A 24524-nucleotide genomic window follows, 5' to 3' on the forward strand; every position below is an offset into this window, starting at 1 on the left:
AACTTTTTTTAAATTACCCGCACCTTGGACACCGCGGCCATAATTATTACATTCATTTAGCATAAATGCTGCTTCAAACCTTCTGATTTCAGCCGTGAGTTCTGTGGTGGAAACTTTATTACCAGATAAAAATCATTTTTCACTCCAGAGTTTGAATAAAGTTACAAAAAAATGTCCTAGCCAACTTCTTTGGCTTTTAGCAAATACAAATAATTTTAGTTGTTTTAACTGATGTAAAACACGAGAATTTCGGTCTAATTTAACTTCAGAAAGGAAAGAAAAACATGTTAATTTATTTTATGTATGCATAGTAATACACCTTCCATAATGGTAATAGTGTTTGATGTTTTTCCATCCATACTTGTGAAAGTAACTAATTTGTTCTGACGTTTCTGGTTATTAATCCAAATAAAAGTGATCAAACTCCCAGATTGAACTCATTTTATTATTTAATTGAACTTTCAGTGAAGTGAAACATCACAACTGAGTGCATACATATAACAGTTAGTAAAATTACTGCAGTACAACATCAACTGAACAACTTTTAATGAATATATGGATGTGAATCCAATAAATAGAGGTTAAAATAATAAAAAAAGATAATAAATATTAATCAGATGCTTCACTCTTTGGCGTCAGTAACTCCTCCTCCAGAGATGGCGAACGTGGCTTCATTCTCAGGCATATCAGGGCTAGAATGATCACAAACGGATCCATCAGAACTGCAAATATGGCCGACAGAGTCGAGGTGCTGTGGAGCGGCGGCTCACCTGTCGAATATCTTGGCGATCCTCATCTCGCCGCGGCCCTTCCTCAGGCTGATGCGCGTGGTGGAGGCGTGGGCCAGGATGTGGCCGCCGATCGGCTTCTTGGGGTCGGCTTGAAATCTGAAACATCCAAACGTTTAAAGCAGCACAGGACAGGCGGGGAGGAGGCGGGGCTTCTCAGCTCTTACGTCATTCCTGCTCCAGGATCCGCCGTCATCTGGTTGGTAACGAACACGCCGACGTTGTACTCTGAGGACGTGATGAACGGATGAAAACAGAAACTGCGGCTCATTTAGGATAAAACACCAGAGAGCCTTAAAGTGACCTATGATGCTTCCCTAAACAGGAAGTGACCTATGACCTAGCACTAGAATGGCTAGAGTTAGTCCACTTTGACGTATACCTATATCGGCTTCGATAGTCCAACTGGCCTGAAGGATTTTCTCTAGCAGGTGCTTTTGTTCTGTAAATAGGGCCATTACCTTATCAGTACCCTGGTAATGGCCTCAACGCATCTCACAGTTGCACAATTGTTCCTTAGACTTCGACTTCGACTTAGACTGACTTTGTTGTCATTTTCAATGCACAGGGTGTATAAAGAACGAAATTTCGTTGCATACGGCTCAGGACAATGTTTGAGGTTCCAATGTATTAGCTGTTTTCAACAGGCGCTTTTGTTCCGTAAATAAGGCCATTACTGGCGCACCCAAGCACAATGAATTCATTAGTTAGGTTAGTTTATTTCTAAACTGTCATTTTATACCCTCTTAGCTTTATTTCAAAGAGAAACATTACTAATTTCTTTTAGAAAAACCTTTGCACATTTCTTGAAACAGATTGTATGTTTTGCAAACTCTATGTACATTTGGCAAAATGACCTGGATAATGCAGCACAACATCATGGATCAGCTGCAAAAGGTCACATCTCTCCAAAAACACTTCATGTATGCTTCAAAACTAAACTGAAGAGCACTACCTACAGGAGACCTGATCTCCTGCAGGTATCATAGATACCCACCCCCAACATGCACTATTCACATTCCCACCTTCTGGCCCGACGGTCAACGACCACATTTACAATTGAAGAAGGGATGCTAATTTGAGCCATCAGAGTCGTCAGGGTGGACTCCGGCCTTTTGGCCCTGCTGAGCCGATATGGGAAGGACTCGAAAACTGTATCATCCTAGTGCTAGGTCACAGCCTGTGACCTATACAAAACATGCTAGTCACATTTTGTGCTCAAAATCCTTCAGAATGAGCTGCTTTAATGTCTCTGTCGCTTTAAATCCAAATAAGCTGCTGCTGGCCACGCCCCCCAACTCAACATTTACACAGTGAAAATAGATGCTAACAGTTACACAACCATGAATCTTAGAAAAGCAGAAGTGGAGCTTACTGCACAACCAATGCAGCAAGTTAAAACGGCGTATTAGAGCATTGTAGACAGAAAAAAAGGAAAAAAGGGGAAAATTCTGAATTTTTTTCTAGAAATTTTCTAAAAATTTCAGAGTTTTTTGTGTGGAAATTTAGTCTTTAATAGCCGTAACGCGCCATCAAAGCAAGCGGTTCCTGGATGGTAAGTCAACAACAAAATACTTAATCAGTTACTAAATTAGTTGATGATTATTTCAATAATCAATTCATCACGATTAATCTGATTAACCTAATTAATATTCTAATTTATCAAATTGGTCTGTAGGTGATGATAACTTGTCTGTTCATGTTTAATTTCATGTTAAATGTTCATTTAACAGATTTATTCTTACTTTTTAAATTTAGTTTGAACTGAACGCAACATGGTGTATTTAAATCAATTAAAGACTTTATTTCCAAACTCACCGAGAATCGATTATGGAATCGGTACCGATAAATTCTCATCAGTTCCCAACTCCAGACGTATTAACACTGGAGTAAAGATTCAATGTTATAATGAGACTCTCAGACGTCCTTTGAGCTTAAACTGAACCAGAACCAGAACCGGTCCTGGTTCTGGTTCCCACCTTCTGAGATCTTCTGCAGCCTGGAGAGCATCTGGGCCAGCTTCTGCTGCCGCTCGGCCAGCTCCCCGCGGCCGGAGAAGTCCACCCTGAACAGAGCCATGATGGAGTCGATGATCTGGAGAGGAAGAGCCGACAGGCGCAGTGAACGCAGGATCCTTTCCCACAGAAACATTTACATCTTCAAACCACAAATTTAGAGATAAAAACACAAATGAACTAAAAAACAGTTTAAATTCACCATCATTTGATTTATTACTGTTTTTAATATTCAACATTACACAGCAGGGACCAGTAAAACTAAAATATAACAAAATGTATTGTTTTATAAACCTCATTAAGGCTCGATAACAAAACATTAATTTAACAAAAAATCCCCAATTTCAGCAACATTTAAAGCATAAAATATGAATCAACGTTTATTTCAATTACATGGATCAATGAGTGACTGAGTCATCAGAAATAATAAATATTCAAAAATCAAATAAAAAATTTTCTCTCTACGTTTTCTGGTATTTAGCAAATAGAAATAATTTTTATGATTCTAACTAAAATGAAACCAGAAACATTTAATCTGATTTAACTTCAGAGAGTGAAAAGAAAAACCTTGTGTGAGAACATCTGGTTTCAATTGTAAGTAATGTTTTCCTAATTTAGGTGGAATCAAACATTTCATTGCGCTTTATTACAAAACTCTGCAGTTGGAATATCAAGGACTTTCCAAACCTTGAAATCACCTCTGAGTGTTTCAGGATGAAAGAGGTCAAACTATCGATGATTACCTTCCTAACGCAGCAGGAAATCAATCAGAGGTTTGTAGCTCACCAGCAGCTTGAACACGCCGCCTTCTTCATGAAACTTTGCTGCTACAAAGTCCAGCAGCTCCATCTGGTGTTCGCCTGCAGGAACAGCACGCCGTTTGAGAGACAGGAAGTTACAACAAGGCTTCAGGAAGTGAACGCTGAGCTGGTCGTACTGGTGTAGGCGCGGGCATAAAGCACGTTGTCCAGCACGGCGTCATGATCCACGTTGAACCGGTCCGCGATGTCTCGCAGCCGGTCTGGGCGGCTGCAAGGAGGTCAAAGGTCACAACAAACAGAAGAACAGCCTCAGACCTGATTTTAATTCAGATTTATAACCTGTTTAAAAAAGATCCAGATTAATTTCTTATCTCTTATTCTGGGCGTCTGAGTCAAACTGACAGGAAGAATAAAAGTAAAGAAGAACAGAAAGAAGGAAGGATACAAGGAAAGAAGAAAAGAAAAGAAGATGCAACACAAAAAGAAATAAAGAAAAAGGAAAGGAAGAAAGAAAGAGCAATAAGAAGGAAAGAAAGTAGGGAGGAACAAAGAAATTGAGAAAAGGTAGGTTAAGAAAGGACAAAAGGAAGGAAGAAAGCAAAGAAGGAAACAAGGTAGAGAGTAAGGAAGAAAGGAGGAACAAAGGAAGGAAGGAAGGAAGAGCAAAAAATGAAGAAAGGCAGGAAGAAAGAAGGAAACGACAAAGGAAGGAAGTAAAGATGAAAGAAAGGATCTATTAATGGAAAAATAGAGGGAGAGAAAGAACAAACAGGAGAAAAAGAAGGAAGGATAAACTGGCTCGAAGGATACAAGGTGTTCTCCGTATCGATGAAGATGACTTTTCCACCGGAGTATCCGTCTTCTCCTGGCAGCTGGGCCGTGACTGGAGGAACAAAACACGCGTCAGAAAGTATTAAAATATAATCACAAAGTATTAAAATATAATCACAAAGTATTAAAATATAATCACAAAGTATTAAAATATAGTCATAATAAATCATAGCGTAGCCAGACATGCTCACCACAGAGTGTGTGAGAAAGCTGCGTTTTTCCCGTCCGAAACTCTGAGGAAAATCAGATCATTAAATAAAAACATCTTTTAGTTTATTATTAGTTTATTACATAACAAGTTAAGAAGCGACACGTCTTCTCACCTCCGAAGGCCTCAGTGATGGCCATGCTCTCAATCCCTCCTCCCAGCAGCTTACTGCACACACACACACACACACACACACATGAGTGAACCCAGATAAAACCTGCAGCAGCTGAACTTTGCGATCTTAACTCGAACTCCTGGCTGCCCGTCGTCACATGGAAAACCTGCTTCCTCCTGGCGCTGTACTCGAAGGCCGTCTGGAATCCAACATTCTGCTCAGGAAAACCAAAATGACTCAGAGTTACGCTCCGGTCCATTTCTGAATGACAGAATAACAGAGTGGCGTCTAACCAGCATCTTTCCTGCCGCCTCCTTGATTTTCTCCACCTTGGCCTCCGACAGGCCCTTGATGTTGCACAGAGCTTTGCGCGTCGTCATCTGGATCCCTTTAACGGTGCAGATTCCCACCGACTTCAGCTTCTTAATGTCCGCCATGTTCTGGACAAAAACACAAAATAATACACTCTGTCTCTTTACAACCACAAAATTCACAGCATTTATTAGGATTTGCTGCGAGAGGCACAAAATAGTTCAAAGCTCAGAAGAGGAGGAAAAAATAACCATCGTTTTGGGTCTTTGTTGGTTTTGCACAAGTAGATTTTTAAATTTGAGACTCATTCAGAGAGTCTCTGTAATAGGCATTTATCATATCATTTATTGTGATGCAATTTCTTCTAAGAATTTTGATTGATCTCTGTCACAATAAATTCCGGATAATGAAGTAAAAAAATAAAAACATGTCCAGATTGTTAGGATTGTTATTTTGACTATTTTCTTCACAAGAACATCAATAAATATCAATAAATTTGAAAATATGATTATATGCGGTTACTTTATGGATGTCAGTGATACAAATCACACTTTATGTGACAGGAATGTTTTCCAAGAGAAGCATTTGTGATGTGACACAGTCTGAGCCACACAGCTACCTAAATGAATAGCAATAACCAGTTATTATCATCAAATTTATCACTATCACAATATTACCACAAAATATTGTGATAAAGATTATCAGTAGTTCTTAGGACTGGACTTTGACTAGGCCATTCCGAGACAAAAATCTGATTTGATATACACAATTTTGTGTTAGTCTATCACATAAAATCCAAATGAGATACATTTAGTTTGTGGTCATAATGTTAAAAACTACATTATCCAGGTGATTTTATGATATTTTACTTACGATCCCATGTTTCTGTAGGAGGTCAATGTCTTGAAAAAACGACTCCTGTTTGATTCAGAAGAAATCATCATATTAAACCACAGAAACTGATGGAAATCACTTCTAAATTATTCTGTCATATTATTTATTAATACCTACTTTTTTAGGAAAAGGATAAACTGTATTAGCTATTGATCTTACCTCGTCATCCTGGAAACCTGTATCATCCTCAACAACTTGATCCTCAGCAACTTTCATTTTCATTTCAGAGTGAAGCTTAGAAATGAAATATAAAGTTTTCAGTTTTATCACTTAAAGGAGATTTTTGCCAAAAAGCCGAGCAGCTAGCTGAGCTAGCTCACCGTCTCTAGATTGATTCACAAAATACCGACTAAAAAATAAACTAAAGCGGTTGGAATTAGTTGGTTCTGAATATCTTAGCAAAAAAATAAATAATTCAGTAAGGGATAATATATTTTATATAAAACAAACCCTGTCCTAAAATAAAACTATCGCCTATCGTTTCCTCTGACGGCCAGCGTCTGTCAGTGGCGGGAAATTAGGACCTGCGATGTATTCAAGTACTAGCGGAAATTTGGATTGTCTGAGTCAAATCAACGTATATCTGATTAAACACTCCCTCATAAAGTTTAATCGGTTGTTGCTGGTTTTTACACAACGAACCTAACCAGATTTAATGTCTATACTGTCGTGTATGCATTAATAGAAAATCTAGTTTGAGAAACTGGCAGGACAGGAGCAGATAATTTCCCTTGAAGCCCTCCTGAACGAGGAATAGAAACGTATTTCAACGCAACATTATATGCTGACATAAGAAACAGATCAAAATGGTGAAGGACTCGGACTTCATCTCTTTGTTATTATAAAGAGAAAGAGAAAAACAATTATATTTTGTGAAAACTATCTATAAAAACAAGAAAGAAAACCTTTCATTTTCTCTTGTTCATATATTAAATGTCTTTATTGAGAGCAAAAGAAAAAAGTGAAATTTCTTGCTCATGGTGCATAAAGCTGAGAAAAACATGGTTCCACTTCACACGTGTAACTATTTGTTTTAAATTCTGATAATGTATTCTAGTTTCTTTTTTAAGACAAACAAACCTGAATAATCATTGTAATAAACCTTTATTATGACTTTTTATGCTTTGTAATAAAAACATGCAGTAACAGAAAGAAGTCATTCTGATCAATCTAGGTTTAACTTTCTATTTTCACTGCATTTATAAATACAATTAGTAGCAAAGTTTTGCAATTAATAGTGTGAATGTTGGACAGAAATATATGTAAAGATTATTTCTCCAGGAATAAATAAACTTTATTGCCTTAAAGGAGGAAATGTCATCATTTCAAATCTTACCAGCTTCATTGCATCTGCTCATGTTTCCCACACCATGATGCTGCCACCGCCGTGTCTCACAGTGGAGATGGTAGAGTGCTACATGTCAAACGTACCGCCAAATTCACCTGACGAAGGTTTTTCTCTCAGGTTTACCTGAGCAGGTGATCAAATCCCCAAAAGTCATTTAAGGTATTTCAATGGGTTTTAATTGTTGCAGTCAAAAGAGAAGTGACACATGTTTAAGCATAAGACTTTCTCCTTAAATGGCAACAAGAAAAAAAAAAAGAATTTTACATAGAATCAATGAAAAAAAAAAAACATCATTTATACCAACGCAACGTTTCTACCTACCAGGACAGAACCTCTAAAAACAAAAACACTGATCAGACTTCAGACAACGTCCACAACCGTCCCGACTCTGATCCAACAAACATTTGCTCTCAGTATTTCTTTAAAAAAACAAACGAGTTGACAGAAGCGAAAGCTGCTCCTGGATTTCAGTCTCTGCATGATGTTGAGAACAAGGAGAGAGGCGAATCAGAGCGCTGTTGCTAGGCAGATTTCCCCAGATTCCTCCTGCTCCTTACACTTTGCCTATGGAAGGTGCAGCAGGCATCATGCCGGGCATCCCGCCCGACATCGCAGTGTTGGGTCCTAACAGGATCTACAAAAAATAAAACATCTTTTCAGGTTGTTGCTCAGTTAAAAGTCAAAGTGATTTTTTTTAGTGTTTTCTGCAATGTTTTTTTTTAGGGAAAAAAAGAAAGTAAATTTACTTTGTTTTATTACTTCAGGAAATTTGCTGTCATTCTTAAAGAGCTTGTTTTATTTTTGTTTTTAGGTTTTTAAATAAATAAAAAAACTTTTGCAGAAAACAGGAAACATAAATTCTCTTTTGTTGGATGTTGAAAATTATGGCAAACAGAAAATTTAAAACAGGAAAAACTGTCTAACTTAATGAGAGAAAAACACGGATCTAAAACAATACGGATGGTATTTTTAGTGTCGTTCTGTCACAGAAAATCTGTTTATTATATGAACCAACATTTGTCATATTATCTGTAGCATCTGATGGTTAAATAATTTATTAAAACTATCCGTATCATCAACCAATGTAAGATCTAGAAAAAAAACAAATAATAATTACAGTTGTTTTCTCCATTGTTTGTTATTCAATTCAAATTCAAAAATACTTTATTAATCCCAAACGGAAATTAAATAAATGTAATTAATTACATTATGCTCATTACATAAGGATAATCCTGTCCATTAACTCATCAAAGATTTTTCTATAACATTTCAAATCACTAAAATCTACTTCAATCACTGTTACTGACCTGATGGACTGAAACTAAAACCGAGTCGCTTCTTATCCTTTTCTCTGATTTTCTGCTAATAAAATAAAAGCATATAGCTTAACGGTAGTAACGAGAACAGAACTGACTGGACTCATTTGGCCTTTACTCTAAAACATCCCCAGAGCCAAACATAGAGAAACAACATTCAGCTTCTATGAACCACAGATCTGGAGCCAACTTACAGAAAACTGAAACACTGAGTTCCTGTAAATCTAGACTAAAATCCCACCTGGTTACAGCTGCTTCTGAAACATAATAAATGAAACACAAACACTTTGATGTGTAACGATTGTAATATTTGTGTGTTCTCAGTTTGTGTCTTCATGATGTGAAGCACTTTGAGCTGCCTTGCTGCTAAAACGGGCTACACAAATAAGCCTGATTGAAAACATTAGCAGATATTATTTTTGATTCCCTTTAGGCCAGAGTCACTGAGCGGTCCACAGAGGCCTGGAGCCTGACCTGTCTCTGCTGCTGCAGCTGCTGCTGCTCCAGCTGAAGCCGCTCCGTCTCAAACACCACCGGCAGCACCAGGATCATGAAGGAGGTCGTCCCCACCCACAGCGCCGAGCGGGAAAAGCTGCAACAACGTCAACAAGCAGGTTAGCTTCTGCTGCAGGAGACGAGCTACTGAAGCTTTTCCCAGCCTCAGATACCAAAACAAAACTCCATCCGTCATGTAGCAGAAGTTCATGTTTTAAAGGAAACTCTCCAAATTTATTTCCCAAATCATAAAAAACAAAACATTTAACTTTGAGATGCAGTTCTTCACACAAAGAGAAAATATGTATTTTTTGTGATTAAATTCTGTTTTGATATCTGTTCTTATCCAGAGTTGGGTAGTAACTGGTTACATTTACTTGAATAACCTGATTTGAAAAAAAATTACTTTTAGGAGTATTTTTACTGCGCTGTAATTTCATTATGAAAAATCTCTACTTTTACTTGAGTAAATTTCTGGATTCCAAATGAAAAACAAACATAAAAATCACCACAAACAGACACACACCTGCAGTTTTTGTTAAAGCTTAAGTTTTTTATTGAAAGAAACTTTTTTACTTTTTTTTTATTTTTATTGATTTGTAAAACTTTTCTTTTGCCGATTTTGTTATTTTTTGTTACTTAAATGAATTATTGTAATTTTGGTGCTTAAAATACCAACATTTCCATTCATGTTTATAATTTGGTCTGTTAAAAAATAAAGACTAAAATCTTTATTAGTCTTTATTTACTTTATTGTAAAGTCTTTATTGACTTTATTAGTCAAAGTTAATTGTCAAATTAACTTTGTTAACTCTGACTAGAGTAATTTCTTGGATGAATACTTCATTACTTTACTGCTACTCTTACTTCAGTACATTTTTAGGAACTCTACTCACCTCTGGTTAATAGTGCAGGTCCTCAAATTGCATTTCTAATTTATATATTTGTGAAGAGACGATCCATATTAATAAAAACAAAGTACATATACGAGATTGTAGCCAGGAATAATGATTCCTTGTCTGTGTGCAGAAACAAGGATTAAAACTGATTCTGACATTTAAAACAATCTGAAGGAGCTAAAACTTGTAGTCCAGATCTTTCAGAAACATATTAATTTCTGAATAAACAGATACTTTTACATTACATGTAAATATTAAGCATAAAACGAATTTGTGTCCAACATCGGCATCTTTACATATTTCTCATTTTTGATTACTTGTGCATCATTGTTGTGTTTCTGCTCATGTTTGACTGCTGGGACTGTACCTGTAAAACTTCTTTAACACGGAGACCGAGCACTGCGCAGAAGTCTCCGCAGCTGTCCTCACTGTGTCCGGGAACATCTCGGTCAGACCCCACAGCCTCTCCACCAGGGTCTCATCCAGCTGAAGCAGACACACAAAACACCGTTAGTTATCGCGACGAAAACAACTTGAGACAGATTAGCTTATACAGGAGGTTATAATCTGTTTAAAGCCTTGATCGGCCTGTTAATGGCAGCAGAACCTGGGGGAAGACTGGCAACAGGCACCACAGTTAGCTCACTTATTAGCACAGACAGGCTAACAGGAAATTACGCTACATCTTTACTCTTGTTAGCGCAGGTAAGATAAATAATTGAGAGGAAATATGCTAACATCTTCATCTTCATCGTCGTCTATCTCATCTTCTCGAAGCCGAGCAGACACCGGGCCTGACGCCGGGGACAGTTCTTCCACGGAAGCCATGTTTCCTCTTCACCTCCCCTGGTGGTAGCCCGGCTAACCTCGCTGAAGTACGGCCAAAGATTCTCTGGCAGCCGCCGGGCGGTTTTCACTAAATTAGATTTTTTCTGAACAATTTCCAGCGTTTTTTCATTCAGATTAAGACGAGTCTGAGCACCGACACTCCGAGGTCACAGACGGGAAAACGTGAGACTCGTCAGGGTCGCATGACGGTGGAAGGGCAGGGGTCAGTTTGGAGAAAACGCAAAACAAACTGCGCCTCCTACCGTGAGGACGGTCTAATAGCAAGTCTTGAATCGAACAAAGTAGTAGGATTCTTAGTTACTGGGTTTGCAAAGTTTTATATTCAGGTTCTAATTTATAAAAATAATAATAATAATAAATTGTGTAAATAAAAATCTAAAAATGCCGACAGCCATCACCTTCTACAATAACTCTTTAATCAAATGAGTTAGAACAATAGGTGGGTAGAGTACCCAAAAAATTAAAGGTTTGTTCTTTATTCAGTGGGTAGAGACGTAAAAAAATTTCCTCTGGTAAGAGTACCAGTACTTCATAATAAAATTACTCAAGTAAAAGTAAAAAGTACAGCATAGTAAAAATACTCCTAAAAGTAATTTTTTTCAAAAATGTTACTGAGGTAAATGTGAGTTAGTAAATGTAGCAGGTTACTACCCAACTCAGGTTACAACAACACTTAACTCAATAAAGTATTTTTGAATTTGACTTAATCCGTGCTTCTCTGTGTGAGTTTAGCACCATTTACCTTCCCCAATTAATTTGAATTAATGAAATTAAAAGATGAAAAGACACGTTTGCAATAGTAGCATCATTTATTTATCTTATTAGCCATCAGTACAGAGGTGAAGAAGTATATACAAGCAGGTTGGAATAGATAAGTAAGTGTCAGGTGTGATTAAAGAGTTTTAGCAAGAAAGAAAGCTGATGTAATGGTAGAGGATGAAGAGGAAAGGACTAAATGGAGACGAATGATTCACTGTGGCAACCCCTGAAGGGAAAGGCCCAAAGAGAGAAAGAAGAAGTGAAGATAGTGAGTCCATCCTAGAAAAATGTTTGTCCAGCCCACACTCATGACTTTTGAACACCTCAGAAGCTTGAATCTAAAATAATTCTCAGACTTTTCATATTGTTGAATTTTGTTATTTTCAAATTGTAGCTTTTTTTACCGTTTGAATTTCATTCAGATGTCAGAAAAAAATCATTTTACAAATAAAACATTAATAACCTTTTTCTGAAATCAGTCATAAATGTGTATTGATATTTTTATACCTAGTCAAGTCTGATTTTATTCGTCAAAGTAAAACTAAATTATCTTCTACCTTTCCCAGTTCCTTGGAAAATGAGCGCTTACTCTGAAAATAGTTTCTTTTTTCTCACCTCATTCCGCGGCTGTTTTTCCCGCCGCTGAGAACATTGAAGGGGGCGGCCATGGAAAAGTTGCAGGATTGCAGGGATTCCTTGTTTACATCCTCCGGGAGCGCGCCAGGGTGGGCGGTTAGCTCCGCCCCCATTCTTCTGGGCTGACGTCATTGTCGCTTAGTGTTTTTTTTATGAATGAAAGAATCCAACCTCAGAGCGCAGCGGAGTAATTCCGGGAAAAGGCGGACTGACATTTTGTCGCCAGAGTCGCGTCGAATCAGCAGGTAAATTATCACTTGTTTATATCTAAATGTGGAGGTAAATGTTTAAATATTGTGCTGTGACGCTGTTATTCGGTGGTAATTACCGAGTATTGGAGGAATGCTGTCCACCGGGCGGCTCGCCAAGTGAGCAGGCAGCTGTTCGGTTTAAACCGTCTATGCTAGCTGCTAACTGTTAACATTACTAGCATATTAAGAAATACTTACAAAGTTAGGCTCGCTTCCTAATTAGCGTCTCTTCTCGCGTGTTATCTAACATAAACAGATGCTATCTACTAAACTATATATTCTGTATTTCTTAACAGCCGCTCGGTAAGTTGTTTAAGCCCTAAATGTCCCGAGGACTCGTGATGGCTGTTTACTATAGCAGCGGCGCCCTAAGCTGGCCAGCTCCTCTCCTGGACGGTTTACGGGTGGATTTTAAACACCTAAGAACATAGTAAACAACATAATAATGAGCGCTGTGAGCTATTTGAACAGAATAATAAGAATAGTGGATACTAAAGGGTAGAATGGTCAAGAATCGAGCAGGTTTGACCGTGTTGCGTTCACTTGTTGCTTCCATATTGTTATTTAAGTGCTTCATCCAGCTCGCTCGGTGTTTTGGTTTAATTAAAGCGGAATATTGAGAGCTGGCTTCGCCTCGTACGGTGGGTGCTGCTGGGTTTCTGCTAGCTGGCAGTCCTGGCGGGGCTAAAGCAGAAGGCGTATTGCTGAATCACCCTGACTTTACAAAGAGGCGGTCCCCTCGGTCCGCAGCCCGAGTCCTGCCCGGCGGACACTTTTTCCGCTGCGACCGCTGACTTCCTACGCTTGTCGGGAACCGGAGCTTGTTGCCAGCAAACCGTCTGGCCATGCAAAGACTTTATTGGATCCTTTTAGTGGACCAGCCGCAGGGCCGTGGAGGAGCGGGAGGCTGGGCCCCGGACAGGTGACTCGTACCTCTGTTTCGTTCCCTCTTGTTGCCGTTTCGTGCCATTCTACGGAAATTAAACAAAATTAAGACCAGAAATCATGTTTAAATGGGACACCTAACATACATGTAATTACGTAAATCTTTAAATATATATTTATTTTAAAAACAACAATGTTTATTCTGAGGTTAGAGCTTCTTCCTGTCAGTGAATCTGACTGAATTGTTTAGGTAACTACACAACCCACAGTGAAGCAAGGCAGGCCTTTAAACTGGCGTTTTAAAATAGTTATGACATAACATTAAGAGGAAGTTCAGTGACCAAAAAATAAATAAAATAAACAACAGCAGCGTCTGTTTTTATGAAAGACACTCAGAGTTCAGAGAGGATTTCTGTTTGTCTTTAAAATAAACAGAATTTTACATTAAATGTAAGTTCTCCATCTTATTGCTGATGTGAATAATGAAAAACATTAAACATTATCTAACAGAATCATCTGTAGCCAAAGCCACAAGTCCAACCGATCATTGAGTTGTTACAGTGCTTCATTTTAATAACCGACTTTTTTATTAATAGCTACAACAAAAATACAGTAATTAGACGTATTGTTTTAAACTTGACATGTCATACTTTGATTATTTAAAAATATGTTTTCCTGCTTATAAAAGGCTAAATAAATAACAGAATAGTTTTATGCAAATCCAAAGCAGTTACCCAAACAAGAAATTAACCAAACTGCTTTATCTCCGTCCCAAACTATTTAGTCATCAGCTTTCATAACTTCGACCTCATGCTGCTCCCACGTACAGTCATGCTCTGAACAGAAACAGAACCAGAACCAGAACAGAACCAGCCAGGATTCACAAACTAAACTGAAATGCTACATAAAAAGAAACACCTGGTCACCTCACTTCCATTTTTTAACCTCTCTGTTATGATAAACTTTTCTGGACGATAAATTGTCCCAGAAATGATCACGATAAACGATATTATTGTTTTTGAGACTATTTAAATATGATTTAAATATGGTGAATTGTAATAATGGAATAATAATGCAAGAACTGATTCTTAAAGATCAATAAACTTTAAATTTGTAATTTACACTTAGCACTGAACGACATTTTAAACATGCAAAATAAACAAATAACCAAAAGTATAAGTACAATTAATTACTAAGCCTCTATATATGAAATTTCACCAGAATGGAAATGATGTAACTCATTTTAATTTATCATGTAATGTAATTGATTGATTGCTTGTTGTTAGAGACACTTAAACGTTTCAGTTTCTTCTTCTTTGTGATCATTTTTTGTTTTATTTTTGTCACTGTTGTGTTTATATTTCTGGTCTCTGATTTGCTGCCTGAAGAAGATAATTGATTAATTAATTAGATTAATTTAGTGAAGTCAACTGGATTTTCATTCTGTGAAAAGTTACCTTCACACTGCAGGGCAACCAGACCCACCCTAATGTTTTCCTGTGCTGCTGTAACAAGACAAACGTTTTCATTATGTAGAGATAAGTAGACATAATAATCCTCTAATAACATTTTCTATAAATTTAGCTCTGGTCCGTTTGAGGCAGTAAAAAGGTTATGATGAAATCAAACACAACAAGCCAACTTCCTGCTGACAGCCATCTTTCATTTGGTTCAGCTTATTACATTTCCTGTCTGTAATCTGAACAGATTGTAGAAAATTACTTCAAGTTGTAATCTAAGTGACGGATGGTCGGTATGAAACGACCCGGGTCTGTTTCATACCCGGAAAACTCAGCCGGGATGGGGTGAAGGTTTCCAAGAAGTCTGTGATTTCCCAGCCTGGAGCCAGTCTGTGAATGTCTCGTGTAATTCAATAACGCAGCGACAAAAAGAGAAAAAACTAAAAAGCAGAGCGACGTTTCAGAAGAGGCTGGAGGAACTTAAAACGACAAAATAACTGAAAATAACAGAATTTAACTGTAAAAAGGAGAAACTAAACAACCGCAGCCTGAAAAAGTGAAGCAGACACAAAAAAAAACAGACAAAATCAGCTGAAATTCAGAAAATATATGAATTTATATTCATATAAAAATGGACACGAAGAGACCTGAAATATACACATTTAATAAAAACCAGGAGGGAGAAAATATTCCCTGTTGCCAAATTCCACTTTTACTTAAATAATCAAATAGGAAAGTCAGAGTTTTCCCCGCAAACCCAAACATGGCCGCTCTGGGTTTAATCACCGCGGAAACAAACCAATAGTTTCCATTTTTCAACACTTTTCTCTCATGAAAGCTTCAACGCGCACAGAACAATTACTTTATCAGCTGTACACCAGAATTAATCAGCTGTGCATTTATTTTGTAAATCATTCTTGTGGGCCCTACAGAGAGAGACCCGGGTGCCGCCGGTGGTCCGAGCCCCACCGTTTGAGAACCTCGGATGTAGAAACTCGTGTTGCCCTGATGTGTTGCTGCGTTGCACTAATCCTCCAGTGATTGTGAGCCCTAAATACACCAAAGCTGTTACTACTATGCAGTTTTTATGCAAGCAGGATTTAGATTGTGTAACCAAGTCTGTCTGGTCGTGGTGCGTTCAAGTGCTACTTGGACATTTTAAAACTGTTTCTAGTTTAATGTCAAAGAAAAACTTTTCATCAGTAATTAAAGTTTCTAATTTCCTGGTTGGATTATCCTGTTGGACATTCAGACTTTTCCTCAAATCCAACATGGCTGCTTTTCATTTGAACCACAGGAATTACGTTTCAAACTGGGTTTATTTCTGTCGTTTGAAGCCTCGATCAGGGAAAAGTGTTTGAACAAATCTGCTGTTTTTAACTTGTGTTGCTAATAGCAGTTAGCAACCTGAATCAGAACCAACTTTATTGGCCAAAATTGTGACGAAACAGAGAATTTCACTTCGGCTCTCAGCAAACAGACATGAAATACAAACAGATCCTTCAATAAATTAGAATATTACTGAAAAGTCTGTTTATTTCAGGAACTTCATCTCTAAATGAATCACATTATGTAGATTAATCACATCCAGTCTGGTGATTTTCCACTTCAAAATTAGAATATTATATCAAAACAATAAAAGAACTATTATTGGTTTAACGAAAAGAATGTTTAATACCTGCTTAAATGTTTTTAACTGACAAATCAATCAATCAATCAATCAAATGTTATTTGTATAGCACATTTCAGCAGCAAGACATTTCAAAGTGCTTTACATCATTACAAACACAGAAACACAAAGCAACATAGAATCAATCATTAAGTCAAGTTCCATCAATAAATTGGTAACTGATTACATTTCAAATACAATCCTAAACAGGTGGGTTTTTAGTTGAGATTTAAAGGAAGTCAGTGTTTCAGCTGTTTTACAGTTTTCTGGAAGTTTGTTCCAAATTTGTGGTGCAAAGATGCTGAAAGCTGCTTCTCCTCGTTTGGTTCTGGTTCTGGGGATGCAGACCAGAACCAGAACCAGAACCTGAGAGGTCTGGAAGGTTGATACAACAACAGCAGATCTTTAATGTATTGTGGTGCTAAGCCGTTCAGTGATTTATAAACTAACAACAGGATTTTAAAGTCTATTCTTTGAGCTACAGGGAGCCAGTGGAGGGACTTTAAAACTGGTGTTATGTGCTCTATCTTCCTGGTTTTAGTCAGAACGCCAGCAGCAGCATCTGGATCAGCTGCAGCTGTTTGATTGATTTGTTGGACAGACCTGTGAAGACACTGTTGCAATAATCAATACGACTGAAGATGAAGGCATGGATGAGTTTCTCTAGATCTGGCTGAGACATTAGTCAAATGAGACTCATAGGAACGTATATACTAATTTATTAATATTATTGTGTATAAACATTAATGAAAGCGAAAAAGATCAGAATATAGACGTATCTGCAGAACATTTTTCTGAAGGAACAGGTTTTCCTCCACTAAACTTCTCCTTTGAGGAGCTTTGGTAAAATAAAAATCAGTGAACCTGTCGTTTGTCCCACTGGTGCTTAGGAAGTCATTGCAGTTTTACCTCATTTGAAAATATCTGCTATAAGAAAATGTTTCGTCCAGCGTTAGAGAAACCAGAGTTTGTACAGGACAGCACCAATAAATCCTTCCTGATTTTTCTCTACATTTTAAAGGCAAGCGGACCGGAGTCGGGTTGAAACGGACCGGGTTAAAGCGGACCGGAGTCGGGTTGAAACGGACCGGGTTAAAGCGGACCGGAGTCGGGTTGAAACGGACCGGAGTCGGGTTGAAACGGACCGGGTTAAAGCGGACCGGAGTCGGGTTAAAGCGGACCGGAGTCGGGTTGAAACGGCTTAAATATTTCAATTTTAACATCATAAAATGTTTTGGGTCTAAATTGTAATGGGCATGTTGGGCCTTTTAAAGATCAGTGATCAACCAGGAAACTGAAGTCGGTGGAATAAAACTCAGTTCTTTCTGACTAAAGTTTTCTGCGAAGATTAAATATAGATTATAGACATTATAGATGTATATAGATAATATTATAAAATATATCGTGACCCAGTAAATCGGCTCAGATTTCTCTCATTTTGGGAGATTACGTCTCCAGGTCATGTCAATAATCACCACACTGTTGCCAACTCAGCAACATTCATGCTGTATTTAGCAACATTTTGGAATAAATAAATCAGTATTGGCCAAAATCAAAATTGGTGATCAATAATCAGAAAACTGCTCTAATAATATGAAATAATGTGATATAGTTACTGAACTGCAGCCTTGTGATTCTCTGGGTTTAGTCATGTTTGGACATCGTGATGCTGACTGATTCACAGACAGAACGTCATGACAAGGTTCTGAGGTCGGGTTCAGTGGGACCGGCCCGTTTCTTCCTCCAAACATCGGGACTAGAAAGCCTCACCTGGAGGAAAACATGTAGGAAGGACGATCACTTTCCACAGAGAAAAATCCCGTGTTGCGAAAAATGAGAAAGTTTTCTGTGACTCTGCAGAAGCAGGTCAGGGAAAAACCCGAACCGCTTCGTCTGGGTCACAGCGGTTCTGGATTCTTCTCTCTATGGTTTTATTTCATTTCCTTCGTCTAATTCAGTTTGTTTTAATTGGTTTCTATTAGTTCAATATTGTTTAGTTTAGCTTTTATTGGTTATTGTAGTAGTTTCAGTTGTTCATATTTTGGTAAATTTTGTGATCATGTTTACATTAATTTGGGTCATGAATATTCAGCAGAAGATAATATTTGAGTTATTGTTGAACGACGAGCTGACTGACGTTTTATCCCAACCTTTTCTGTCCACATTTTACCGACTAGCTTAGCGCCGCCAGGATGGTGATGGAGCATAAACTGCTTTTTAAAAAATCATTCACATCATTTTGAAAGGCTAATAAATGATTCATAAACATGAAAATAAAGAACATTAAGTTTATATTTCAGTATGTTTTAGTTTTCTAAACATACGATACAGTTCCAGTTATTCCTCATTAATTACCGTTTTATTTATTTCAGTTAATGAAGATATTTTTTTTCATATTTTGTCAGTCTTGTTTAACGATAATAACCTCGGTATCACTCTGCGAGCGTTCGGGTCGGCTTGGCGGCGAACCAGAACCTGAACCCACTCAGAGGTCATCCCACGCTGACCCTGCCAGCTCAACGCTCTGTCACGGCACCGCTCCAGGTTTTTCCCCACTCGGTTTTATTCCTCAGTGAAAGCTTTGAGCCGTTGATGTTGACAAGAGGAAGTGTTGAGCGAACCGATTGGGACACCTGCCTTTGAGCAACTAAACGCCAGACACCCTCGATATAACTTCCCCTCGCCATTCCAGCGAATAGAAGAAAGGCGGCCGGGTTTTCAGAACCTCCTCTTCCTCCCGTATCGAACCGCAACGCTTAATGACAGAGCGCGTTTGGAGAAGCATGAAAGCGCTGCGGGTTCTCCTTTTCTTCACAGCGTGTGCGTGACCGGCCGTCTTGTGAGCGGATGGGAAATGTCAGGCCAGAAACGAGCCAAAAACAGCACAATGCCTGAATCACATGAGGAGCCATAAAGTTTTAATTCAGTTTTTTTTATTCTTCTTCCACAGAGTCTGAATCTGTTTGAAGAGCAATCGGATCATGACGACAGAGAGGAGCAACAAAGCCCTGAAGGTAAAACGCTGGCAGGAAAAAACATCATGAATCATCTTTATGACCCGGCAGAACCAACAGCAACAGACAGCTGCCACATTATCACCACAAACCAGCACAGCTGCAGACCAACTGCACAGAAACACACACATGAGCAGCAGCTGCTCTGGAGGAGCTGCAGAGATGCACAGCCAGCAGCTCCTGCGTTCACCCAGCAGGAGGATGCGACCAAAATCTTTTTCACCCAAAAATATCTGATCTGATCCACTTCCATACGCTAAACCGATCCAGCAAAGCACTGATCCACTGCTTTCACTGGCTTAGTGTCGACTGAAACAACTCAAACGTTTAATTCTGTTTAAACAGACAGATTTGAACATCTAAACCCAGCAACAGCGTCACCAGCTGGTCAAACATGTGAAAACAACTTTAAGCTGTTCTGTCACTGCAGTCAGGAGTAAAACAGCCAATTAAAATAAATGATAAAGAAACAGAAATTGACAAAAACATCAGGTTGACTGCAACAAACACTGTCAAAACGTGCAGTTAGGAATGACTAATATAATGTAAAATAATTAATGAAGCACAGAATTAGACTGAATTGATCAGGCACATTGTCACAGATATTCAGTCCAGATTTATGTTTTAAATGTCGGGCCAATACTGATACCAGTATGGGATCGGTGCATCTCTAACTGGTAGTTCCCAAAGTGTCTGATCGGCCATGTTGCATTCTGTTTGGTTCTTCATCTTAATGTGGAGCTCCACTGCCTGGCTTACATCAAAGCTGATTCATGGGTTAGAATGGCCTAGTCAAATTCCAGACCTAAAAAAAACTGAATATGCAGAATGACTTGATGTTGTCCATCCAGTCTGACGAAGCTTTAGCTTTTCATGGTGCAGTTCAGACGTAAAACTCTCTGAGGTTTGTGGTTCTAATGTGGCAACAATCGAAAAAGTTTCATGTTTTAACTTTTATAAAAAATGTTTTTGTTATTAAACGTGCCTCGATGTCGTGACAGTGAAAAAATCAATCTCCTCCTCCCTGAGATAATACTGTCCTCTGAAGAAATGAATCGAAAACAAAAAGGAGGCGGGGCTTAGTGCTGTCAATCACTGTCATGTATTTGCTTCTAAATGGCAGCGAAACAACTCACCGTTACAGGAAGACTGTTTATCTGCTGTTGCCACTAGCACTAGCACTCACAGACTTGTTGCCATAGCAACTGACAACAACAATGCTAATGTATTAGGATTCAATACCAAAAAAATGCAGAAACAGAACATTCAGTCTGTTACAGTTTTATGTTTTCAGGGTTTACTTTGCGTTTATTAATAAGTGATCACTGTGATAGATTAGCTATTGCTGCTATTAGCTAAGCTAACAGAGCTGAGGTAGATTAGCTAATTTAACTACTGCTCTACTTTTGTTTGTCAGTTGGTGTTTGGGTCAAATTTAAAAAAAATGTTGTAACTGAACCCAAACACAGCACAGCTACATGTTACAGATGTCAAAGTCAAGCTAGCTAGCATAACTGACCTATTTCCCTCTAATTTGCTGTTTTTGTCTGTTCTTATCTAGTTATAGTAGAGTTGACAATTAGTAGCAAAGAACTGCGTCTTTAACGGATCACTTGTACCTTTAAGATTTAGAGCATTATGCTAAGAACTTGGCAGCTAAAACCAATGCTAGTCGTCATTAGCAAGCTGTTTCTTGAGTGCGTGAGGTCATGCTGGAACGTGTCTAAATATAAAGGTTACCGACCGTCCTGCTCTGTGTCCCTGCCAGGTGAAGCAGGAGTGCGGGGAGAACGTTCCCTTCCTGTCGGACAGCGAGCTGATGTCGCTCTCTGTGCGGGAGCTGAACCTCCACCTGCGGGGCCTTTCCCGTGAGGAGATCCAGAAGCTGAAGCAGCGCCGGCGGACCCTGAAGAACCGCGGCTACGCCGCCAGCTGCCGTGTCAAGCGCGTGTCCCAGCGGGAGGCGCTGGAGCAGCAGAAGATGGAGCTACAGAGGGAGGTGGAGCGGCTCGGCGCCGAGAACGCCGGCATGCGGAAGGAGCTGGAGGGGCTGGGCGCGCGGCTGGCCGCCCTGCAGCGGTTTGCCCGCGGCCTGGAGGCCGGCGGCGGCACGCTGCTGGCCACGGCGCCGCGCCTCAACACCGCTTCCGTCATCACCATCGTCAAGAGTCCGCAGCAGCCGCAGCAACAGAGAGAGCAGGAGCCGTCCTAGGGGAACCGGAACCAGAACCAGAACCAGGGGTTGGGAAGGGGGCGGGGTCAGGTGGTCTGCAATGCAAACACACACAGAGGCGTGGAAATTCAGAATAAACACACAGGATGCACAGACTGGATCAGTAGGAAAATACTAAACATGCTGTCTGCACCTTTTTCACGTTAAGCGGAAGTGATTTACCTCAGTGCAGTAAAGTGTGCGTCGTTGCCTAGCAACAGCAGCTTAGCTTTTCTATCCAGGAGCAGAAAGTCACCAGTCCTCGCTCCACACACACAGACTCACCTGCTCCACCTGAACCGGACCGACCCAGAGTTACTGTACCACATTACTGCAGACAGGAAGTGGGCGGTTCCTCAGAGCAAACTCTGATTGGCTCGTTCCAGCAGCAGAAACTGAAACTGTTGATCCAATACCAGGTAAATACAAAGCCAAGATACTGGTACCGATACTTTCTACTACCATCAAACTTCTGACCTTCAGCTGTGTTTGTGGTTTTATATTTAAATTATGTCATTAAAAGTCAAGACAGAATTTTTCTACAAAATACTTTTATAATATATTATTATGAACAGAAACAGTAGAAAACAAAATAACTTTGTGCTTATCGATATTATTGATATTTTTAATCGATCCGCTCACCTCTGACACGAATCATTCACTGCTTTACTAGTTTAAATAATATTTTTTAAATAATTCATTTTTTATTTATGTATTGGTTTTTAACTGCTTATTCCAGTTTCACATTATTTCAGAAATCAAAATGATTTAGTTTGTTTTGTGTGTCACAGCAACCTGTCCACATTTAGGCCTCCCTACTTAAAAATCACTGCCCATATTTATTTATATATGTTGAAGCTCTTATTTTGAAATTAAACCGGAAGGCTTCATTCCGATCAGAGAGAAGTAAGCTAGCCATAGCTAAGCTAATGTTAAAAAGAACGTGAAATGACTTTAATTTCGTCCAATCAGGTTTGGTTTTGTCGCCCAATTGATTTAGTTCGTCCAATCAGGTGTGGCCTTTGTTTTTTTCGGAAACGCCTACTTCCTAACTGAAGTTCTGGGTTCTGTCATATTCTGATCCCACCGTCCAGATTAGCAGTGGATATTAGCCTAGCATAGCAGTGACTGTTAGCTGTCCCGGGTCTCAAAGGTTAAAGATGCGGCCGGAAGTGTTACTGGGTTTACTTCCCCCGCTGTACTCCTCCATCATGGCGGCCATCAACGCAGTGCCTTCGGTTCACGCAGAACCCAAACAAAGAAAAGCAGAAGCGAACCACTCCTCCTTTCCTGTTTTAGAGCCGCTGCACTTTCAGAATGACTGCTGTGGATTTTCTAGGTTTTCAGGCCTATAACACACACAGAGACACACACTCACATCTATCATTTCATAAATGTGCAGTAATTTGGGTTCATTCAGCTTCAGTTTCATTACAGACTTTTTCTCCAGGCTTCCTTCAGACCCGCGTCTCTCCTTCTCGCCTCAATGCAAATCCTCTGAAACATTCCAGTTTTGTGTTATTTGTAACGTCCGTATGTGCTGCAGAGACGAAAATGTTGAGTGACATTTTAAGAGATATATATTCTATATTTTATTTGTATTTAAAGGTAGATATTCTGAAAAGACAAGCTAACGAGTGCTGTGATGTTCTACATGTTTTCAAAAGTACTTATGACTAGTCTGAGAAGATTCTCACGTCTAATTATTATTACTGTGTTGTGTGGCGACAAAGATTACAAAACGTTAATGATTAGCTGCGTAGAAATACTCAAAGCCAACGGCCATATTGATGTATGATTATTTTTCTGTGTGTGTTTGTGTTTTATTGCCATATTTGTACCAGCTCGTCGCAGCAGATTCCAGGGAGGGACATTTATTTTTCTACGATGACGTTTGTTTAAAAAAAAGAAGAAAATCCGGGGAGACAGAAAGCTAAAGAAAGATGGCGGAAATGATGGAAACAGAAAGTAGAGGCTGGAAGAGAAAGTGCAGAGAGGACGGCTGGTTGACTTGAAGAAATGGAGACATGTTTAGGCCACTGAATATTCATAGCAATATAGATATGAGTAGAAATTATAACACCAACCGTGCTGCAGAGTAAGACATGTTTAGCTAAGTATGAGCATTTATTCCCGATATCTTAACGTTCTTCCAATCGTGCTGGATGTTTTGTAAAACCTGCAAAACAAAAATGGTATTTGTATTTATTACCTGTATTTTTTCTATTGTGAAAATTTAAGTACATTGTCTATTTTATATATTAATTATAATAAATGTTGTACATATTGTACATAAAACAGCTGTTTGTGGAGTATTAATGCAGAATATTAGAATTTATTTACTGTCAGATTTTAAATACAAAAACAACAAAAAGAAGAAAACATAGAAGAAGGAAAAGTTTTAATTTATGGAGATTTAGTGGAGACAGAAACAGCTGCAGGTCAGGAGGGTTCAATGCCTTGCCCAACGGCACATCAACATGAGGCAGGAGGAGAAATGCTGGATGGACAGGAGGAAAAACATAACAAGGAAGGAAAAACAAGAAATAAAAAAAAGAATAAAGGAAAATAGAAAAACAAGCAAAAAGGGCAGATTGAAGGAAAAATAAAAAAAAAGAAACAAACATGAAATGGGGTGAAAATAGTAGAAAAAGAAATAGAAACCTAGACGGGAGAAAACTCATGATGGATGAAAAGTTTGGATAGTTTCTTTTGAATATTTGATCCAAACCTTGAGAATCCTTAAACTGATCTCCAGGTTTTTCCAGGCTCCTGGCGCCATCTTAATTCCAGCGGCTCAGAGAAGA

At 38.8% G+C, this 24524-nt stretch overlaps 3 protein-coding genes across 4 annotated transcripts; 1 reads left to right on the forward strand and 2 right to left on the reverse strand.

Annotated features, from left to right (window-relative positions):
* Window positions 1-238: 238 nt before the first annotated feature.
* dmc1 (DNA meiotic recombinase 1) lies at window positions 239-6140 on the reverse strand. Its single transcript, XM_005811605.2, has 13 exons — window positions 6084-6140; window positions 5904-5948; window positions 5012-5158; window positions 4850-4932; window positions 4719-4771; window positions 4587-4628; window positions 4375-4447; window positions 3741-3832; window positions 3590-3663; window positions 2768-2882; window positions 956-1016; window positions 771-887; window positions 239-692 (listed from the first exon to the last, which is right to left on the reverse strand). Exons 1-13 carry the CDS (start codon window positions 6138-6140, stop codon window positions 623-625), a joined length of 1029 nt encoding a protein of 342 aa, XP_005811662.1. The 3' UTR covers window positions 239-622.
* A 1285-nt stretch (window positions 6141-7425) lies between these two features.
* tomm22 (translocase of outer mitochondrial membrane 22) lies at window positions 7426-11032 on the reverse strand. Its single transcript, XM_005811604.2, has 4 exons — window positions 10721-11032; window positions 10350-10468; window positions 9063-9180; window positions 7426-7906 (listed from the first exon to the last, which is right to left on the reverse strand). The coding sequence occupies exons 1-4, from the start codon at window positions 10808-10810 to the stop codon at window positions 7826-7828; spliced, it is 408 nt and encodes a 135-aa protein (XP_005811661.1). The 5' UTR covers window positions 10811-11032; the 3' UTR covers window positions 7426-7825.
* A 1180-nt stretch (window positions 11033-12212) lies between these two features.
* Window positions 12213-24015, forward strand: maff (MAF bZIP transcription factor F). 2 transcript variants are annotated; one of them, XM_023340792.1, is made up of 3 exons: window positions 12213-12471; window positions 19442-19505; window positions 21274-24015. In XM_023340792.1, the coding sequence occupies exons 2-3, from the start codon at window positions 19473-19475 to the stop codon at window positions 21715-21717; spliced, it is 477 nt and encodes a 158-aa protein (XP_023196560.1). In that variant the 5' UTR covers window positions 12213-12471; window positions 19442-19472; the 3' UTR covers window positions 21718-24015. The 2 variants fall into 2 exon arrangements, with proteins under 2 accessions (XP_023196560.1, XP_023196561.1); XM_023340793.1 differs by lacking the exon at window positions 12213-12471 and adding an exon at window positions 12502-13399.
* Window positions 24016-24524: the final 509 nt, after the last annotated feature.

The sequence above is a fragment of the Xiphophorus maculatus genome, chromosome 10 (genome assembly GCF_002775205.1).
Source record: "Xiphophorus maculatus strain JP 163 A chromosome 10, X_maculatus-5.0-male, whole genome shotgun sequence".
Classification (NCBI taxonomy): domain Eukaryota; kingdom Metazoa; phylum Chordata; class Actinopteri; order Cyprinodontiformes; family Poeciliidae; genus Xiphophorus; species Xiphophorus maculatus.

Bases quoted from the DNA above. Each gene is read 5' to 3' on its own strand.
- dmc1 (XM_005811605.2), bottom strand. From the start codon at position 6,140: ATGAAAGTTGCTGAGGATCAAGTTGTTGAGGATGATACAGGTTTCCAG. The intron at 5,949-6,083 runs GTAAGATCAATA...TGAATCAAACAG, and splicing joins CAGGTTTCCAGGATGACGAG to GAGTCGTTTTTTCAAGACAT. The intron at 693-770 runs GTGAGCCGCCGC...TGATCATTCTAG, and splicing joins ATCGCCAAGATATTCGACAG to CCCTGATATGCCTGAGAATG.
- tomm22 (XM_005811604.2), bottom strand. From the start codon at position 10,810: ATGGCTTCCGTGGAAGAACTGTCCCCGGCGTCAGGCCCGGTGTCTGCT. The intron at 9,181-10,349 runs GTACAGTCCCAG...ACGTTGTTGCAG, and splicing joins GTGTTAAAGAAGTTTTACAG to CTTTTCCCGCTCGGCGCTGT. The intron at 7,907-9,062 runs GTCAGGCTCCAG...TATTTTTTGTAG, and splicing joins AGCTGCAGCAGCAGAGACAG to ATCCTGTTAGGACCCAACAC.
- maff (XM_023340792.1), top strand. From the start codon at position 19,473: ATGACGACAGAGAGGAGCAACAAAGCCCTGAAG. The intron at 19,506-21,273 runs GTAAAACGCTGG...TGTCCCTGCCAG, and splicing joins GGAGCAACAAAGCCCTGAAG to GTGAAGCAGGAGTGCGGGGA.